At 44.1% G+C, this 18,939-nt stretch overlaps 2 protein-coding genes across 3 annotated transcripts in view; one reads left to right on the top strand and one right to left on the bottom strand.

Moving 5' to 3' along the window:
* Nucleotides 1–106: 106 nt before the first annotated feature.
* On the top strand, nt 107–18,920 carry LOC114856014 (metalloproteinase inhibitor 4-like). 2 transcript variants are annotated; one of them, XM_055508847.1, is made up of 6 exons: nt 107–456; nt 12,389–12,682; nt 16,466–16,563; nt 16,962–17,076; nt 17,184–17,308; nt 17,478–18,920. In XM_055508847.1, the coding sequence occupies exons 1-6, from the start codon at nt 291–293 to the stop codon at nt 17,673–17,675; spliced, it is 996 nt and encodes a 331-aa protein (XP_055364822.1). In that variant the 5' UTR covers nt 107–290; the 3' UTR covers nt 17,676–18,920. The 2 variants fall into 2 exon arrangements, with proteins under 2 accessions (XP_055364822.1, XP_029007424.1); XM_029151591.3 differs by lacking the exon at nt 107–456 and adding an exon at nt 11,880–12,198.
* The window catches only part of syn2b (synapsin IIb), a 44,400-nt gene continuing 29,317 nt past the window's right edge, over nt 3,857–18,939 (bottom strand). Inside the window, exons 6-13 of the mRNA XM_029151587.3 lie at nt 11,635–11,697; nt 10,696–10,838; nt 10,296–10,370; nt 9,872–9,974; nt 8,857–9,033; nt 8,707–8,773; nt 5,924–6,692; nt 3,857–5,686 (exon numbers count right to left, since the gene is read on the bottom strand). Coding sequence (XP_029007420.1) covers nt 5,533–5,686; nt 5,924–6,692; nt 8,707–8,773; nt 8,857–9,033; nt 9,872–9,974; nt 10,296–10,370; nt 10,696–10,838; nt 11,635–11,697 — 1,551 coding nt within the window. The 3' untranslated portion in view covers nt 3,857–5,532. The remainder of the gene's footprint in view (nt 5,687–5,923; nt 6,693–8,706; nt 8,774–8,856; nt 9,034–9,871; nt 9,975–10,295; nt 10,371–10,695; nt 10,839–11,634; nt 11,698–18,939) is intronic.

Below are 18,939 nucleotides of genomic sequence, written 5' to 3' on the forward strand. Positions count from 1 at the left end.
GGCGGTCGTAAACTACACTCACAGTCTATAGTTCGGGTTTAAATGCACTTTAAAGGTGCTTTCCCACGCAACCATCAGCCACGCAGCGCCGCGCGGAGCCGAGCGGAAGGTGACTGACCTGATCGGTGTGCGGAGGCGCGCGGCGCACTCGGCGTCCGCTTGCACTTTTCCGGAGACGGGTCGTCGCGCTCGCGTCCAGAAACGAAGCCGTGCGTCGGCCCTGGAAGACGGCGGCGTGTGGCTGCCGGCGTCGACGCGCTCAGGTCTGTCGGCCGCGGAGCTGCCCGGTCATGCTGCCGCCGCCGCCGCTGCTGCTGTGGTCGCTGCCCGCCTCGCGCGCTCTCTCTCTCCTCCCTCCCTCCTCAACCGCCCGGGATCCAGAGGACGCGCGCGACGGCGTCAAATTACCGCCCGACGCTGCGGCTTCAGTTAAACTGCGCTCATTTGCACAGAATGGTAAGACTTGTTAGGGTTCTCTGTGGGCTAAAGAATGCAGGATTTTGTGTTAAACTTGATTTTCTGACGTTACGTTCTACGGATGCATTTGTTTCCCTGACAGTTTACACTGGGCTAGTTAGCCTATTAGCTCCTAAAATTATTAAGCTAGGCTTGACCGTTGGATCCTTTCTAATGATGTTTATTAGATGTGGACAAGCTACGAATTCGTTAGAATAGTTAATTACGAATACCGGAAACACGATTAGACAGCTTGCTACTTATGTCTTAACAACAAACAAACGACTAAACAATAATATCAAAATTTATCTGCCAGCACAAAAGAAAAAATATCTCACCCATGTAGCTCTATTGGCTTTATGCTAAGGTAGCTACCGTATTTATGCAAAATATGCAAATTTCTATTGTATGAGCAATTTCCGTCCAACCTCTAATACTGTTTCCTTTATCAAGTTAATCATATTCTCTTTGTAAAATTAAAAAAGCAATAATTAACAAAAGTTAACTAAATGTCGAAGAACTTTGTTGTATAATATGGATGTACTTGAATAAAGTATGTTAACCTGTTACTTCCTGTAAGTTTCACATTTGGCTGTGTGCACTCAGCTCTGTAATAACAGTAGCTTTGAATGATTTCACCCACCTTTAAATGAGAAAATGGATTTCTCAGAATGTCACGCTTTACCTGCCAGTGATGGAGCTTGTTTTCTTGGGATCGTTACAGTCACTTTTCAGGTATCAGTCATGTTTATGTAGCCCTCATGTCTTTCTTATAAAGCTAAGAAAGTTTGTAAGAATGTCACATTCCACAACCAAATCAATCAGGTTTCTAGTCAAAGTAATCATATGAATACATCTTGTCTAATGTAAGGGTTCTGTAGAGGCTGTCTGCCTGTCAGATGGTTCCTCTGACTTGTAATCCACTGTTCAACAGTTGACAAAGAGCTGTCAGCTGCAAAAATAGATTCACACAAGTCGCTATTTGCCTGTGAGCTGCAAAACTTTGGTGTATGTAGATGTGAGAAATTATGACTAACTTCAACATAAACCTCACCTTATTTTTAACTTTACACCAAACAACAAATTCTACAACTCTAAAGTAGCTGTGGTTCTTGATGCCTCTCTTCACTCACTTATCTCGAAATCACATCTCATAGTCTTGAAGTGTCAGATGTATTGTTGCAGCACAAGTCTAATTTACTAATTCATCTCTGTAATGTACTAGAGGTAGATTTCCCTAAGATCGTGCATAAATATTTATATGACATACTATAACTATAGTTCACGATAATACAGGAAGCTCTAGCTTAGCGTCAGTCACGGTGTCATCTGAGCCGTGCTGGTTAACTGTTCTACTGAGTCACTGACAGATTCAGGAAAGATTTGGTTTTAAACTCCTGGCAGCTCACAGTCACTCATCAGGCATCAGAGCCGGCTGGTGAATAAATGTTTCCAGAAAATAAAAGTTCACTTTGTGAAGAAACAAATGTTCCTGTTTTTTTGTGAAAGCGTCACTTGACCAGAGTCTGACCTTTAGCTCTAGTGGTAAAGCCTCCGAATGGCACTGGATGTTGTTGGCTGGGTATTTTAGTAAAGGCATTTAGATATACTTATCTATTAATGTTAGCACTACTTATTTCACATTTATATGTTTAGGAATACATTCACATATTTAATTTACCACAGACCATGTAACTTAATTTTACACAAGGAGTTACATGTTTAATTCAACTATTATTTTACAGTCAGCAGTCAGTTTGATTTCAGTGTCTTGTGATCGACCATAACCTAAAACTGTGAACGTGTAAGACAGATGGCACACTTTGCTTGTTTACAGTCCTACATACACACATCCTCTTGCTCTCTCTCACATGTGTAACGATCCTCCTTTTGCAGGATTTCTTTGTGCTGAACTAAAACAATTGCGCCCTTGGGAGTTTTTCTGTTGCAAACAAAACTAAGCAATATTTTCTGATTGTTTATACAATTGAGTCCCAGTAGACCAGAGCTCTGGTATTTTAAAATGGTCATCATCTCGTTGCTTGTGCTACACGTTTTGACATACTGAGGTGGGGAGCAACAGGCTGTGTTGATGATAAAAATGAAACTGCTGAGATCAGCTTGAGCAATGGTGCCCTGCACCAGGAAACGGGCCAAGATGGTCTGACGTCCCCTGCATCCTGACATATATACAGTATAATTAAAATATAAAATGTTTTTTAACTTTAATAGTCTTTCCTGCCCGCTTACGTACATAGTTCATCACTTTGAGTCTGGCTCCAGCATGCTGGGATGAACACCAAGACAAACAGGGTTTGGCTTGTATAGGCTTGCATTAGTGTTAGCCACCCACATCCATGTCCCTTTGAGCAGCGTCACAGAGACCTTCCCACAGATCTCCACTAGCCAAGAACCAGTAGCAGATCATGCTTGCTTTGTGCCCATTCTACATAGTGTGTACAGAGGTTTAAAGGTATTTTTTATATATTTCACATGATCTGTAATGTTAATTAATTAAGTTGAGTGAATACACAGCAATGACTGTGTCTGTCTTGGGTAACATTTTATGGCCTATTTGCATGAGTAATGGTTTGTGATATAAGCTTAAAGTTCTACTGTGGCAGATCTGTCCTGTTTACAAAAACCTACAAGCATGTCTCAATAAAAGTCTCATTAAAGTAGATTTGCTCCAAATGTTTCTAGCACCATCCACTGGCTCAGCAGAGGAACTTCAACCAGCCCATCCTCAGAATGAACAAGTCTGAAGAAAAAGTTTCTATATTATGATCAATAAAGCACAACATTACACTGTTGTCACATAAAGGATATGATGACTTCTTTGGGTCATCATATCCAAATGTTTTTAATCTCGCTGTAGATAGTTTTGACCAAACTGCATTATGAATCTGCTGAATCAGCCCTAGTTTCCATTACAATATTAAATCCTAAAATCACAAGTTTGTCTGTATTGCACATGACAGCTGTCAGCTTTAGACTTTGTGGCTTGGAAAAAAAACAAAATAGTGGAAGTGAAAAAACCTTGTGAGTGTGAATGCGTCAAAGAGCTGGAAAGACCTCAACCACAGAACCTCTCTACCACAAGAAGTCAATTTTTTCTCTGATCATTCTGTGTTAAAAAGATGCTGAGACCGACAACCATTTAAGTCATAGCTGTCAAAAATCACGTAAATAGTGTAAATGCACCTAACACTGTCAGTTCACTAACTTTACTATTTTCCTGTCATTCTTTTTTAGACAGCCAGTGCTTTTAATGGATTTTCATAGTGGAAGCATCAGAGTTCATGACAGCACAATTTGCCATTGTTCTCTGACTAAACTTTGCTGACACCCTTAAACAAATTACACCAGCATCAGCATGAATCTCAGTGAATCAGTGGGATGATGGAGCCACATGTTTATTAACTTTATCTGTACAGAAAGAAAAGTCACCAGGTCATGCAAAGCAGTACTGCGTACTAAATGAAAACACAATACAAAACATACTGTACCATAAATATAGAGCATCAAAAAATAAATAAATCAGATAATATATTACAAAAAATAAACTCCTGAGATGACACATACATACATACAAATACAATATGTCATAATTTACTTGCAACATAGTACTCATGAGGGCTAAGCAGACAGGTTGATATGCAGTTCTAGGTGTTGGAGATTTTTTTGTTTTGCATTTATAAACTTAACAACTCAACTGAAAATGGCCAGTTAAGGTACTGGGTTCATTCCAGGTTACCTTCAATTCAGTCCCACAACATAAACAGGATTAATCACAAAAACCAACACTTTAATACGAAATTTTCATCTGAAAACCAGCTTTTGACTGCAGAACAAAGCAACCTGGAAAGTCGCCACTAAAAGGAATCTTAAAGGGAATGTTAGGATAAGATACACAGGTCCTGTATGCATGGTCATATTTATATTTATAATAGGGTGACAGCGCTCAACAATCATGTTGACGTGTTATTGCACTACTGTCTCAATGTCTTTTCATGAGAATAATCAACAAATTACAATACTGTTGAAAGATACACAGAGGTGAAACAAGAAATCACCAGTCACAGCGACAGACATGAGTTACTATTTGAAATGCATTCAGTTACTTTTCAGGACGGATCTACTCCGACTGAACTGTGGCAGTTTCACACAGCTGCAATGAATCTTGCACTCAACAGCTAATTCAAAGTGTTCCGAACAAGTAAATGAATGAATTCTGAGTTGTAATCGAAAGTCTGCACAGCTAGCAAACAGCTGTGAATTGGAAACATGTTCACAATAAGGCTACAACATCTAGAGAGAGAGAGAGGATGGGATGGAGGGCAAATCTCAACACTGATAGAGCTCCCTTCTGCTCCAAACGTCACACAGAACCACTTGGAGGAGTCATGCATAACAACTGAACACAGATGGACAAACACAGAATTTCAACTCCCTCACTACGAACTTCAAGGCTTGTAGACGAAACGGCAATGGCGGCCCCTGTGTCCGGTACCGAAGAACAGACAGTACGGCTGAATTTACACAAAACCATTCCTGGTAGTGAGAAAACCATCATGTCAAAATTCTGATTCATGTTCAGCCACTGAATGAAAGAGTTATGTCGCTGACTAAATCTAATTGAAAAGTGCTACTTGAGCTTTTCCATTGCTGGCTTGTCTCCTTTAATACTTATATATGTTTCTATTTATATACTCTATGTACATTTTATCAATAATTCATTCTATAATTTTATATACTTTAAAAAGTGTTTATTAATTGTGCTCTGGGAAAAATAAATATTTTGGTATTCTATTCCACTCTGTGTTATATCAATGACGTAACTCCTTCCAGTGACTCTGGCAAAGCACTAACCACTGGACACCCTACACTGCAGGCCTGACTGTTACTCACACAGAGAAGCTGAAAGTGGAGGAGAAGAGGGGCCAAGATGGAGAGAATACAGTACAGTTAACACACAAAGTTTAATCTCAGACTGGTTCACATTTAATGTCAATCAAGTCATCACTGGCCAAAAGGAAAAAAGGAGGCCAGAATCAATAATATGCTTGCGGATGTTTAGTCAGAGAAAAGGCTGGCGAAGGACTTCCGGAGGTTGCGAATGGTCTCGGCCTTGGCCTCGTCTTGGCCGTCGCCTCCAGAGCTGGAGACACCGCGGAAGAAAGAGGAGTCGCTGAAGGCGTTGAAGGCATTGGTCAGGGACTGAGACTTACTGGAAGGGGGAGGACAGGAAAAAGAACAAGAGGAGAGGAAGTGACGATGGAGGAATAATAGGGAGGTAAAGAGGGGCACACGGAAATGTGCAGGAGGAAGAAAACACGTGTACACGAGATTTACACAATAAGCCTGAAAAACATTGCGAATGTTTTTCATATTGTCACTGGTCGGCGACAATACGAAACATACTACAAAATTGTATGTTGGGGTGTGAAATCAAAATATGTCTTACTTCAGCAGAGGATGGGTCTTTTGCTGAGATGTTGGCTGCTCCTCCACAGGGGGCTGGGTCTCAGCGGCAGCTGCAGCTGCCTCAGCCTGCACAGACTCAGGGTTGGAGGAAGGGGAGGCGGCTTTGGCCTGGGGCTGAGCCTTAGCTGGAGACTGGACATTTGGCGGGGACTGGCTGGCTTTGGCTGGGGACTGAGCGTGTGTTGGGGAAGGGGTTGAGGCAGTATCTGAGGCCGGGGCAGCAGGCTGGGGTTTAGGCGAAGCTCTGGGGGGAGGTGGGGTCTGTGGCTTAGGCTGGATCTGTGGTTTTGAATTCCTGCGCACAGGAGGGATGGGCTTTGCAGGTGGTGTGGGCTTTGGAGGCAGCTCTTTTGGTTTGCCAGGAGCTGCAGATGGGGAGCCCTGGGGCTGGGGCTTGGGCTGCTCTGTTGTAGGAGCTGCGGGTGCGGGTGAGGCCGGGGCTGGAGCTGGGGCCTTGGGGGAACCTGGAGCCGCTTTGGCTGGGGAAGATGGCGAAGCTTTGACTGGGGCGGAAGCAGAATCTGCCGCTGACTTTGTGACCGACGGGGCTCTGGTCATCGGGGGAGGCCTCGGCACAGGAGGTTTGGTGACTGAGGCGGCCTTCTGGACTGGGCTTGGCTTCTGAGACTGAGCTGGTTTCTGAGTTGCAGCTGGACCCTGTTTTTGAGCCTGGCTGGGTTTTACTACTTCAGGTGCTCCTCTTGCTGAGTCTGGTGATGGGTCCACACTCTGTGACTTTATTGGCGCCCCTGAAATGTAAAAAATATATCAGATAGACATATTAGATTACACTGTCATACATATACAACACGTAAATGCACAACGAGCAAACAAGCAGGAGGAAGGAAAGAAAAATAAGCTTTGTCATGTCATAAATTCAAAAGCTCTTCTTTCGAGCAGCATCTAGGAACCCAGGCATCTGTAACGCTTATCAAAGCATAACATGGTACAGATAATGAGGCTGAGTGTAGCATGCCCATTCACAAAATGACCTGTCACATTCATTAAAATCCTCCTAACCAACGCGTCCTGCAGCATTATGACCAGTAGGGGGAGGCAGAACAGCACGTAGGACACGGGGGCTCCTCTTATGCCAAGTGTTAGTTGCTTTTATGCACACCGACTCATGTGACCCTGAGGCGTAGTGTGGTGAAAAGACACAACGTGAGGCGGTAGCAAGAGGTGAGGATGAAAGAAAGAAAACAGGAGGAGGAACGAGGAGAGGAAACAAGCTTTAACCACTCAGCAGCTCAAACACCTCATCATAAACCCTCATCATGCAGCATTTTGCATTATGCAAGTGACTCGGCCAGGATGAGCTTCCAGTGGCTGATCAGTGGTTTTACTGGATGCTGGAATACGTTTTGCATAAATAGATGAGTAAGTTATGTTTATTATAAGCATGACTTGATCCATTTTAATGTTTTATTTGGAATATATCCCATGATACGATTACTACTCCTCCCAGTCATGGAAATTCACCCCAGACTGTATCAGAGTCACTGCTGTCAGACAGCTGAATGTTCATGAGTCTTACGTTTTAGAGTTTCTCATTTAGCATCCCAATAGTTGCTTAGGACTCACGACGCATAAAAATCAAAGAAAATACCATTTGTACAAATGTGATAAAAGGCTGACACAGCAAGGATTTGCATGGATACAAAGCCTGAATTATCAGTGTTTATATAGTTTGCATAGAGATTATATTATCGCTGCTTCAGAGTGAAACATTAGTTGTTGCCTGCTGTTGAGAATTTTACACGAGGAGATAAAAACCAACAAAATTACGCTGTGGCCTGGATTTGAACTAAACAACAAATCAAGATGAAGATTGAGGTTTTGATCCAAGCAAATAAGGAATGAACATGCAGAAAAAGAGAAACCTTTTTATCACAAACATAACTCGTGTCTTTAAAATGATCGTGTCAGAATATATAACAAAGAACAACAGTTAATAAACAGTTAAAGGAGGATTCAGAAAGACATTACCCAGAGAAACCCAACCGAGCTGCTCAAAGCATAACAAGCACATTTACATCTTTATATTAAAAACTGCTGCTGCGACACTATCCAAGCACTTTTCACAGTGTTAAATTCTCACGTTTGAATGGCCGAGTTAATGGAAATGGAAATCTTACGTGGTCACCGTCGCGTACTAAACAAGGATGCTTTTCCTAAAACACTCAGCAGAAAAACGTCAGAAACCAAATGGTGACAGACGTTGGTCACGTTCATGCAAAATGAGAAAACACAATGAGCCAACATGCAAACACACACTGACAAACGCCACCAGCGGCACGGCTAAGTTACCATGTTATACATTGATTGAGCACAGTTTTCGTAGGCACATTGAGTTTTACACACCATATAATCCATATAAACGCTAACACAAAAGCTACGGCTAAGTGCACACTCACAATCACGGCTAAGAGAAGCTAAAGACAGAAGGGTGGAGCAGGAATGCCTCCGTGCTGCTGGCGTCACGTTTTCATGTACCCCTGCAAAGTCTGGGTCAGGGGTCATCTCAATGTCACTTACAAAAATGTTGGCTGCATATTTTTAGACCTAATTCTTTTACAGCAGTCAAAGAACTCAAAGTATAAATTCATCCGAATTTAATGAACAAACGTTTCAAACGTCTTCAGATGTTTTCTGGTTTCTGGCGGCAGTGACTGAATGGTGATTCAGAGAGTGGTTCTTAAACTTGCTCTTAAACAGTACAGTGGCAGTTTGCATCTCAGTGGCGCACAGTGTTGAGACAACCTTGAGGCTGAGGGCGCTGGGCTGAGGTTCTGTTCGGGTCAGCCAGTCCTTCCTTGGCGGCAGCACTCTGGTGGAGAAAGGAAAGAGCAGGCGTCATGTGGGAGGGAGGGGCCTATCATCAGCTGACTGACCGTGTGACGCGGCCGCTACCTGCTGGGCCTGTGCAGTGGTCGGCTTCTGGCCTTGAGGGGAGCGGGCCGGCGAGCGCGAGGCGCCGGACGACCTGGCGGCCAGCGCTTGGTTCATCTTAGTGACCACCACCTCTGCGATGAGCTGCCGGTCCTCGGCCTGGTGATCGCCGATCAGCTGCATAGACGAACCCACGACCTACACAGCGACCCACGCGGCATGAGCAGGTTCTCACCCGGCTATGAGCCTGTTTACTGGCACTCTTCCTCCGGCAGTAGCGCCCTCTGCATCTTTTTCCGGCTCTTTTCCATAGTTGAGGGGGCTGAGTGGACCTACACTGGCGAGTGAGTGGCTTCCAGTGGAGAGCGAGAGAAACGGCTCTCTTTGCAGCACTCCACATGGGTCCTACCCACCATGGCCTGTCAAGTGGAATTGTGAGCTGGCAGAAACTGGGGCCACTTAACAGCTTAATCCCTGCGTCTCCCGACTCTTTTTCTTTATTCCAGTTTCTACCTAGTAACTTCCAGACCTTTGCCTTTACCTAATGTTTTCCTCCAGATTCCTCAGCTTCTAGTCTTCTGTCTTTGCCCCATTTGAATAGCATTCCCCCTTAATATTATATTAAGTTCTTACCATCCTTCTATTTAAAAATATTAAAAAACATATCCAGACAGAGCCAGACAGACATTTACTTAAAATAACACCTGATGTTAGTAACCTCGAAAGGTTTTTTCAGGTTCGGTTCAGTCAGTGTATTCCCAGCCGGACGCTCTTCAGCCCCAGCAGGGTGAATTAGGCCAGACACGCTAAATTTAGGATTCAAAGACCTTATTATTATTCTTATGAAACTATGAGGCTCATGAGGCTAAAGTCAACATAGATTTCAAAGTAAGAGCAGGAGTGAATAAATATGTCAAAATATCTGTTCTGTTCAATGGAGACTGCAGTTCAGGATTTAGCTCCTTGTCAAATGTGCCTGTTCTTGATCAGGGGGTCCTATCACACTTCCCTACTTCCCTTCAAGTCCTTCTCTCACCTCAGTAATGTAGTCATTGCCATCCTTGCCACAGATGGCTTTGACGGCACAGATGTCAAGTCCTCCAAAGATCTCTGAGCAGGTATCAACCCACAGTTTATACCTGTCACAAGGAGAAGCCAGTTACCACATGACCAGATTAGAGTCAGTAAAGATTTGAATCAATGTACGGTATGTATCTGTATGAGGCCCTGGTCCTGCACACAGACAAGCTACAGCCACATATTCATATCACTAATGACGTCTCTGCACAGCGTCAGATTCCCAACAAATCAAATGCTTCACGTTAGTATTTACAGTATGTTGGGAAATATGGACATGAACAGCTTTCGTTTGCAGTTCTGCTGCTTTCAGCCGTGTGAACACTGTGACATGTGTGACATGAGTGAAGCCAGAGCATCGCTAATGCGTAAGCGGAGCTCACTTGTCAGTCATGGCTACTTGTTCCAACATGGCAGATCCAGTGTTGCTCTTCCAATTACCAGAGATGGATGTGCGCCTGGAAACGGGGGAGAGACTGTGCATTAAATGATCACAAACACACTCCATTTGTAGGAATTATAATCACAAGTGAGTAAAGCGGAAACCGAAAACCTTGTAGCAAAGGGGGAAAATTATGCAGCTTTACAGTAATGCAGAGACATGGTCAAATGCCTGTGAAAGCAGGCCCATCTGTGTGACGTCACGCCCAACAGCATCCACTTACCTTATGCTCTTTGTTTTACATTGCACATGCTTACATGCAGTTATGCAAGTTTCACTCAGCGTGCAAATTTAAATGCACCCCCGAAATACCTGAGTTATAGATAAAACCGCACACGTACATGTACGCTTTGTATTCCACGCCGATCTTCTGGACCCTGATGTCGTATTTGGCATCTACAAATGGCTCTGTAGTGCAGTAGGTCTGGGTGATGGCCACCACGCTGGCGATGTCCTGGAAGTCACTCAGATTGTCAACTTTGACCTGCAGAAGAGTTTAGTAACAGGAAGCATTTTGCAGCATTACTGCTACAGGAATCGAGTTCTGCACAGAAGCTTCAATCACTTTGCCACTTAGCCATAAATGCCACATTAACTCCCACTGTTTCACTTCCTCTTTCACTCCAGTGATTTGTGTTACAGTAGGTAAGAACTGTACTACTCTACCTCTGTTATGAACACGTATATATAAATACCTATTCTGTGAGTAAAGTCGTGCTAGCAGTGAGAGATCTGTAGGCTGCATCTGCATTATTATGGTCAAATGCGTCAGATGCAGTTTGATGGTGGGGAAGTAGAAGATACAAGACAAGATGAGGCCAACAACACGCTCAGCATTTGGAGCTGATGTGTGTTGGGTCCATGAGGAATGACAGAAGAAGGAGAAACACTTCTCTCTGATTTCACCCAGACAATACAAACACTGTCGACAATCAATAACAGGACAATGAGAGCAGGACTGAGACAGAATATAAAAAGCTGCGGTTATGAAAAGAGCTCACTTGAGGAAGACACATCCCACAAGATAGAAAGTAGATATTAAGTGAATGTCAGACAGACGTTTACACCTCCATGGTTCCACATCTGGTGGGTTTTTTGAGCTGTTTTTAAGTTTTGCACACTTAATAAGGGTTGTTTTCCCCACTTACATAAATGTAGCTTCCATTAATATATACACATATATACATTATGACAATACCTATATTTATAGTTTAGTTGGGTTTTCTAGACAAAGATAGTTTTTGCTTTTTAAGGGAACGGTGTCATCAAATCAACATTACCTTTCCCATTCCAGAGTGGGCGTGGCCTATCTTCACCACTACTGGGAAGCTGGGGGTGGTTATCTGTCAAAGCATAAGATAAGATTTGGTCAGATAAACCTGTTTTCACCACACAGAATGTGCATGTACTGTGCAAGGCAAACACAGGAAAAGGCAGCAGTAAAGTCATATCATAAAAAAAACATTAATGCCATGCACATATATACACAATCATACAAGCACCAGCTTGGGGGTCACTTGTCTGATAGCAGCAGAAGAAAAGCCCTATTATTGACCCTATATTTGACATGACTCTGCATCACATCCTCCTCTCTCTCCTTCTAACGGAATCCAGGGACTAAGTTAGTTGTTTTTACCATTAGACAACGGTTGCTAAAAAAGAGTCCAGCTACGGCGGATTCTGGGAGAGACGTGGGAGGCGTCGGGGGGTGAGGGAAGAGGCACAGGACAGTCGAGCCTTTCTGCATCTGAGGAGGCTGTCCCTAAATCGCCGAGTACATAAGAGGCTCCCTGTGTGCGACCCTCTCAGCATTCAAGACCAGAGCGTGAGGGGATCCAACTATTGTAAGTTTCTCTGTGTGTTGTCTTCAGGGAGGGAGCGAGGAGGGGGGTGGAGGAGGAGGGGGGGGCAGAGAGCAGAGGCAGCAGCGGCAGCAGCAGGCTTCCCTCCTCCGACTCCACTCCAGCGACCGCCGCCGCCGCAGCTCCGCTCCACGCTTCTGCTTTAAACCTATGCAAGCGTTTCTGTCCGCAGCCGCCGTTCCGCCCCGCAGAGCCCGTCGCGCCGCGTCTCCCCCGCGCCCTCCGGCCCGCGCCCTCCGGCCCGCGCCCTCCGGCCCGCTCTCCGCCGCCGCCCTGGTGTGTGGCCAGGTGCACAAGAGGTCGCCCCGCGTCCGTGCAGTGGAGGACCACTCAGCGGCAGCCATGGCCGCGGCCCGGGGCCTCTGGGTGCTCGTGCTCGTGCTCGGTGCCGGCCTGCAGGCCGGCGTGGAGGCTTGTAGCTGCCACCCGGCGCACCCGCAGCAGCTGTTCTGCACCGCCGAGATCGGTGAGTCCCCCCCCCCGCGCCGTCCGCTTCACGCCGGGAACACTGCGTGACTGTGAATAGGAGCGTTCCTACTACTTCTACTTCTACTTTGTGGATTTAGTTCATTAATGCTCAGATGGATGACACAAAGTAACAGATTTTCTGAGTTTATTATTTATATAAGTTTATTCATTTTGGTGCAATTTGATTTCAAACTAAGATCAGTCATGCATTGAACTTCTATATTTGCTGTTATGTTTTCTTATGTACTAACATTCTTATAGCAGCAACTGGCTACTGTATTTTCGTAGTTCTATATGAAATTGTTTCTCTGCTGCGCCTTTAAAAACACTGCGTGGCCTTGGCCTATTTTCCATCCGCGTCCGTCCGTCATCCAGTTCTTTCTGGTCCACACAGAGGCCAAAACCAACACTTTGCTCTGACTCTGAGTACTTGGCTCCAGACTGTGCAAAGCTGAAGTATGTGCTTCTGTCAAAGGTTACACTCCAGCAGAGAGCAAGAGGGACAAGGGACAGGAAAATAGCTTTCTAATCGCTCTGTACGTGTCTTCAGGCTCGGAGAAAGTCACAACAGCTGCTCGAAAATATGTCCCAAAAACAGTGGGGCTGGATTCAAATCCTCCACCGGCGCAAATTAGATTTGGGTTATGAGAGCAGAGTATCTGGGGCAACGTTTTTAGAACCAGAGTTTCACATCTGAAGTGCGTCATCGCTCTCCAACTCAACAAGTTGTTGTTTTTAGTGGGTTCCACTGTAACTGTCCAGAACCGGACTCCCTGGTGCCGGTGCACTGATAATAAGAGAAGGATGTGAAGCTGCCGCCTCAGCGCAGCTGGTACCTGAAATCAGGGCGTTAGCAGCTGCCAAGTGCTGGTGAACTGCAGCCGTGGTCGCTCCAGACATCTTGTGTACTGTGTCTGTAGTGAACGCATTAACACATGTGTGTGTCTGCAGGTTTACAGCACTCTGAGCGCTCCGATGATTATAAGCACACTCCAATGCCTGGATTTTAAAATGGAGGATAATATTTTAAAGATTTTATAGGTATATCCCGCACGCTTTGTGCCGAGGTCAGCACTAAAACAAGGATTTTAATAAAATCAGTTAACAGCTGTACAGAACTACTGTAAATAACTGTAAAATCTTACGATTCCCTGTCGGATACCGCGCCGCATTCTAGGATTAGTAATTAGTTAAAATGTCTCATCTTCAACGCTGTGTGACTGCCTGCAAATTTACGACCATCTGACTGTCAGCTCGTTAGAGATTCCTCAACCAAATCGTGGAGGTCAGTGATCATAAAATGCTCATTGGTGAGAGCAGAGAAGCAAACCTCAGTGTGAAGCTGGACCCTGTCCCGTTGTTTGTTTTACAAATGACACTCACGTTAAAGTGTCGACGTCCAGAAAGGACTCACCAAATGGTGAGTTCCACTTCTTCAGCGGCTGCTTTGGCTTAAAAGTCAGCGGCCCCTTTTCAGGTAGGACACATCTTTCCAAACCCATGAATAACAACTACAGACAATCCCCCATTTACACTCGGAGCCTCTGCGAGAACCTCCCGTTTGGTGGCGTCTGTGGTCTCAGTGTTCTGCTTGTTTTCGGCGGCGGTGGCCTTCAGTTGACCTGACAGCGCTGTCACAGCCGATGAGCCCTTTGAATAAAGCTGTACATCTGACTAATATCCCATCCGGACAAACCTGTGACGATTCCCTGGCCGTGTTTGTGTATTTGAGATTATGTGTATTTGAGTGTGTGTGTGTGTGTGTGTGTGTGAGTGAGTGAGTGTGGGACGGATGCCAGGCCATGCCAACACAGCCTACTCCATCTCTCTATCCTTCTTTCCCCTTTCTTTCCCTCCACTTCATTTCCATGTCTATAGGCTTGGCCTAATGGTCTGCATACTAACAATATCAGGGTGAAAGCCCGCTGACAGTCCAGCTTTGTGAGCATGACAAGGGTGCCGATTCATCTGGGAGGGGGGAAGTTACTCACTACATCAGTTCTCATGGTACAAGATTGCAATATTTCTCTGTGGTTATGTAGCTGGGAAGCCGATGCGCTGCCACATTCACTCTGCCTGTCTTCATTCCCGCTCATAACACAGCCGCAGCACTCGAATCGAGTGGGTCACCCAGCTTATGTGTGGGCGGTGGGTGGATGGATGAGGGCGTTTCAGAAAAACTAGGGCGAGGAAACCGTTTTAGGAAAGGGACAACAGCCCTGTAGTTATTATTAGTCACCTCTATGAGAGTCATCAATCAAATGCACCGAGATTACACTGTTTTCTCAGGTGTGATAGTATCTCAGCAAATGATTAAAAGCACAGATCTTTTCATCTAAGTGACTGGATGTGAGTGAGGCAGCAAACCTATTTAACAGACTTTTCTTCTTGCCAATGGGTGAGAAAATTGCTGAAAAGTGTTGACCTGAACAGATAAGGAGACATCTAATTGACTGGGTCTTCAGATTTAAAAAGAACTACTATAACTGAATTAAACTAAAACGTGGCACCCTGTCATGAAACCCAAAAATATATTTTGACAAATGTTAAATATGCTGCATATTACACAGCCTGTGAAATATGCAGCATCTTAATGGTTCTAAAGTTATGAGTGCATCAACAACTATCCTGCTGTAGGTGATGCAGTAATCTATGCATTATACACCGTAGCATCCACTATTTGCCAGCCTGACTTTGCATCTTTACATGCTTCGGAAACAACAGGCAATAACAAATAACAACCACTCGGAGCGAGCGCAACGGGCTCCTCCTCCTCTAACCCGTGCACAAAAGCGCGGTGTAGTTATGTGATGAGCGAGCAGCAAAAACAAGGGGGAGGTTTGCTTAGCTGTGTGAGAGCGTGAGCGGGTTGGGAGGGGCGGCTCACGCTCTCCCTCCGGTTCGCTTCTCTTTCTTCACCAGGATCCCACACCACACGTCTGTCTCTCAGCCTCTTATTACGACTCGAATAACCACCACACGGCGCGCGCACAAGCAGCATTCAGCGGCTGCACCGCTTCACATTCAGCCGCCCGCCTGTCCTTTGGTCTGAGCACCACAGAGAGACGCCGTCTGAGAGACAGCCCTGGAATTAATCCTAATTATGTATGATTGATTCGGCTACAACAGTGTCATTAGTTTAAAGTAGATGTTTGACAGTGGGATTGATTTGTCAGTTATGAGTAATGCAAATGTCTAACAGAGCAGATTTCATGGCTTTGGTGGAAGGAAAGAGAGCACAGTGAGGACGGAATGTTTATATCTGTCAGAATAAAACATATAAACGTAATAGTTCAATTATAATGAACATTTTCATTCTAAATCAGAGTGATTCTTGTTCATTGTCACTTTCCAGTTAGTTTATTCACCTAATTAAATTATAACCTGGAATTAGACACTTTTTTATTTGGTTTCAGTAAGTGTGCAGGTCATGTACACGTGGCGTGGAATACATTGCAGTGCATCTATAGGACACGTGTGAGTGGAGTCGCCTAATGAGAGTGTGCAAGCAGAAAGCTACTTGTTATTCCATGTGGGTTTTGATTTCCCTCCCAGAGGAGAGGAGAACACATCCTGTATCACTACTCAGAGGGACTGCTGCCCTGTCTGTAAGAAGGGCGAAGACGAGCCCATCTGCAGGATCTGGACACAATCCTGACCTATTGTAACTAAAAGCACGAGACTGAATATCTCGGGCATGTGATCATTTTCCTACACGCGCCGCTTACTGTCCGTGCATTTGGCATTTCCATTAATCTCGATCACGTTTTCATCTCCACAGTGATAAGGGCAAAGATTTCTGGAGAGAAGATTGTGTCGCCTAGCAACAGCTCCTCACCTTACATGAAGATGATCCAATACGAAATAAAAATGATCAAGGTGAGTCCTCTGGACAGCAGCAGCCGCAGACACATGCTCTAGTTCCCTCTGTTTATGATGCTGTGTGTACAGTAGCTGTTTTCTGCTTTATGCTGGAGCTGTCTGCATACTGTAGCATCCGTCAGCGCAAGTAAACATGTTCTGGTTGGCTGCACTCGCAAAAAGGGCAGAGTTCTTCAGGTTTAAGAGCTTTCCAATGTTGGCGTCTGTTCGGCTTTCGAGAAAAAAAAGCAGCATTATCTGGATTATTTCTGATTTTACATCTGAGCTTGTAGGTCAAAATTGTAGCTCTTTCACCATCATTTCTATGCCGACGATGCACAACAAAAGTTCTCGAGAAGAAGCTTGATCTCCAGAAATTAAACAGTAAATTAAAAGTGTAAAATGTCACTTTCCAGATGTTTAAAGGTTTTGACAAAGCCAAGGACATCCAATACGTGTACACTCCAGTCTTCTCCTCACTGTGCGGAGTCAAGCTGGACTCCAACAACAAAGCAGGGTATCTGCTCTCAGGTACAGATATGCCTTTTTGCATATATACAACTTTATACTTTATGAATAACTTTTTATTGAAGCTACTGTAAAATGTTCATTGCGGGTGTTTTGATGGCACAAAATAGGAAGTATGTGGAGCGATGGAAGAATTTCTATTGGCCAGTGTGACCTGGTGGAATCTTGGGACAACTTATCACTGTCACAAAAGAAGAACCTAAACTACAGATACCAGATGGGCTGTGAATGCAGAGTGAGTGTTATTTTATCTCGACCTCCTGCGTAAATAACATTTCCCTGCGTTCTGTAGCAGTTCTGTCTGCTCAAAGCAAAGGCCACACATTCAGTCCAAAAGCAGGTATCCACCTACTGCATTTAACAAGACTCAACGAGTAATAAAAGAAATTCTCCTGTCTCCTCAGATCAACACGTGTTACACAGTACCGTGTGCATCGACAGGAGAAAACGAGTGCTTATGGACTGACTGGCTGCTGGATAACAGCCTTAATGGGGAGCAGGCTCGACAGTATGCCTGCATCCGCCGCTCTGACACGAGCTGTAGCTGGTACAGGGGTGGACCTCCGCCCGAGAAGGACTTCCTGGATATGACTGACCCTTGACCTGTAATCCTGGTATTTATATTGCTCCATTTTGCTCTGGCTTATGTAGCTCAAATTTGGCATGTGAAATAGCAGCTGTTTTAAAAGAAATATCTGGCCGATTCTTACTTTTGAGGGAGCTGAGCCCACGCTGAGCTTCCGTTAGTAGAGTGCAGGTGGTTAAAGCAAAGCCAGGGAACTTTATACGCGAAGGGGCTTTGAGTCAATTTGTAACTCGCACATATTTCAATTTGCTTTCTGTTGTCCACACAATAAGAAGAGGAGCAAACCTTCCACTGCCAGTTATTCTGTGCAGAGGAAATATTTCTTGTTTGAATGCATAACCTTGACAAATACTGTCGACATGTTGAGAATTTACACCTTTATATATGGCAGAGAGAAAAAGATGCCACCTGATACCTGGAGAAGGTGTTTTGGCACAAAAGAATTATATATGACCCCAGTCTTTCTTCATCTCAATGAAAGCATTTTAAACTCTGAGACTGAACTGACAGAGATTTTTGAGACTGTAAATATTGTAATTCAGTGAGAAATTAACATTTTAAACTCTAACCGGATCTTGTCTCACAGGCTATAGACTCTTACCTTGTGGTTTTGTGTTTAGTTTTCTTGGTTGTACTATTTTCTGTGCCAAAAATCTAATCTCGTGCTTTAACAACAGTGCTGCCACATGTAGAAGCGAAGAGGAAACGACATAACAGGGCAAGGTTCAATACAGATTTTTTTAACTGCTGAAGTCAATTCTCTTCAAAGTTCAAACTCAAAAAAACACAACAGAACCTTTGGCACAAGACCTTAACCAACAAAATTTAAGATAACAAGACCTAAGAAAAGCTATGATTAATGATTAAAGTGTTGTTTTTAGCCATTATTAGACATAAGGAGTCAGTGCTAACGGAAAGACACAAATCTGAATTGATCCCTGTCTTGTTACTGGATCACTTCACTGAGGTCATACAGATTAAAATGCATTGTTACTTATTATCATCATTCTATTATGTCAAGATAAAGTAAAATGTAATGTAATTGTGTAAGTTTATCTGCATAATGCACTTCTTTCATGACTGATATGATGAGAATGCACAGCCGCTGTATGACGTCAGTGAAATGCTGTTGAACTATTTCTTGGTGTTTGTTTTATACTGTAAGAATTGTTGGTTGTATTTATGTCTCTGTTTCTGTCTAAATAGAGTTTTCTATTTCATGTACCAAAAAAGATTGTATATAAAATGCCTGACTGGAAAAGTGTGTTACTGTGTCTTTT

The sequence above is a fragment of the Betta splendens genome, chromosome 5 (genome assembly GCF_900634795.4).
Source record: "Betta splendens chromosome 5, fBetSpl5.4, whole genome shotgun sequence".
NCBI classification, from domain to species: domain Eukaryota; kingdom Metazoa; phylum Chordata; class Actinopteri; order Anabantiformes; family Osphronemidae; genus Betta; species Betta splendens.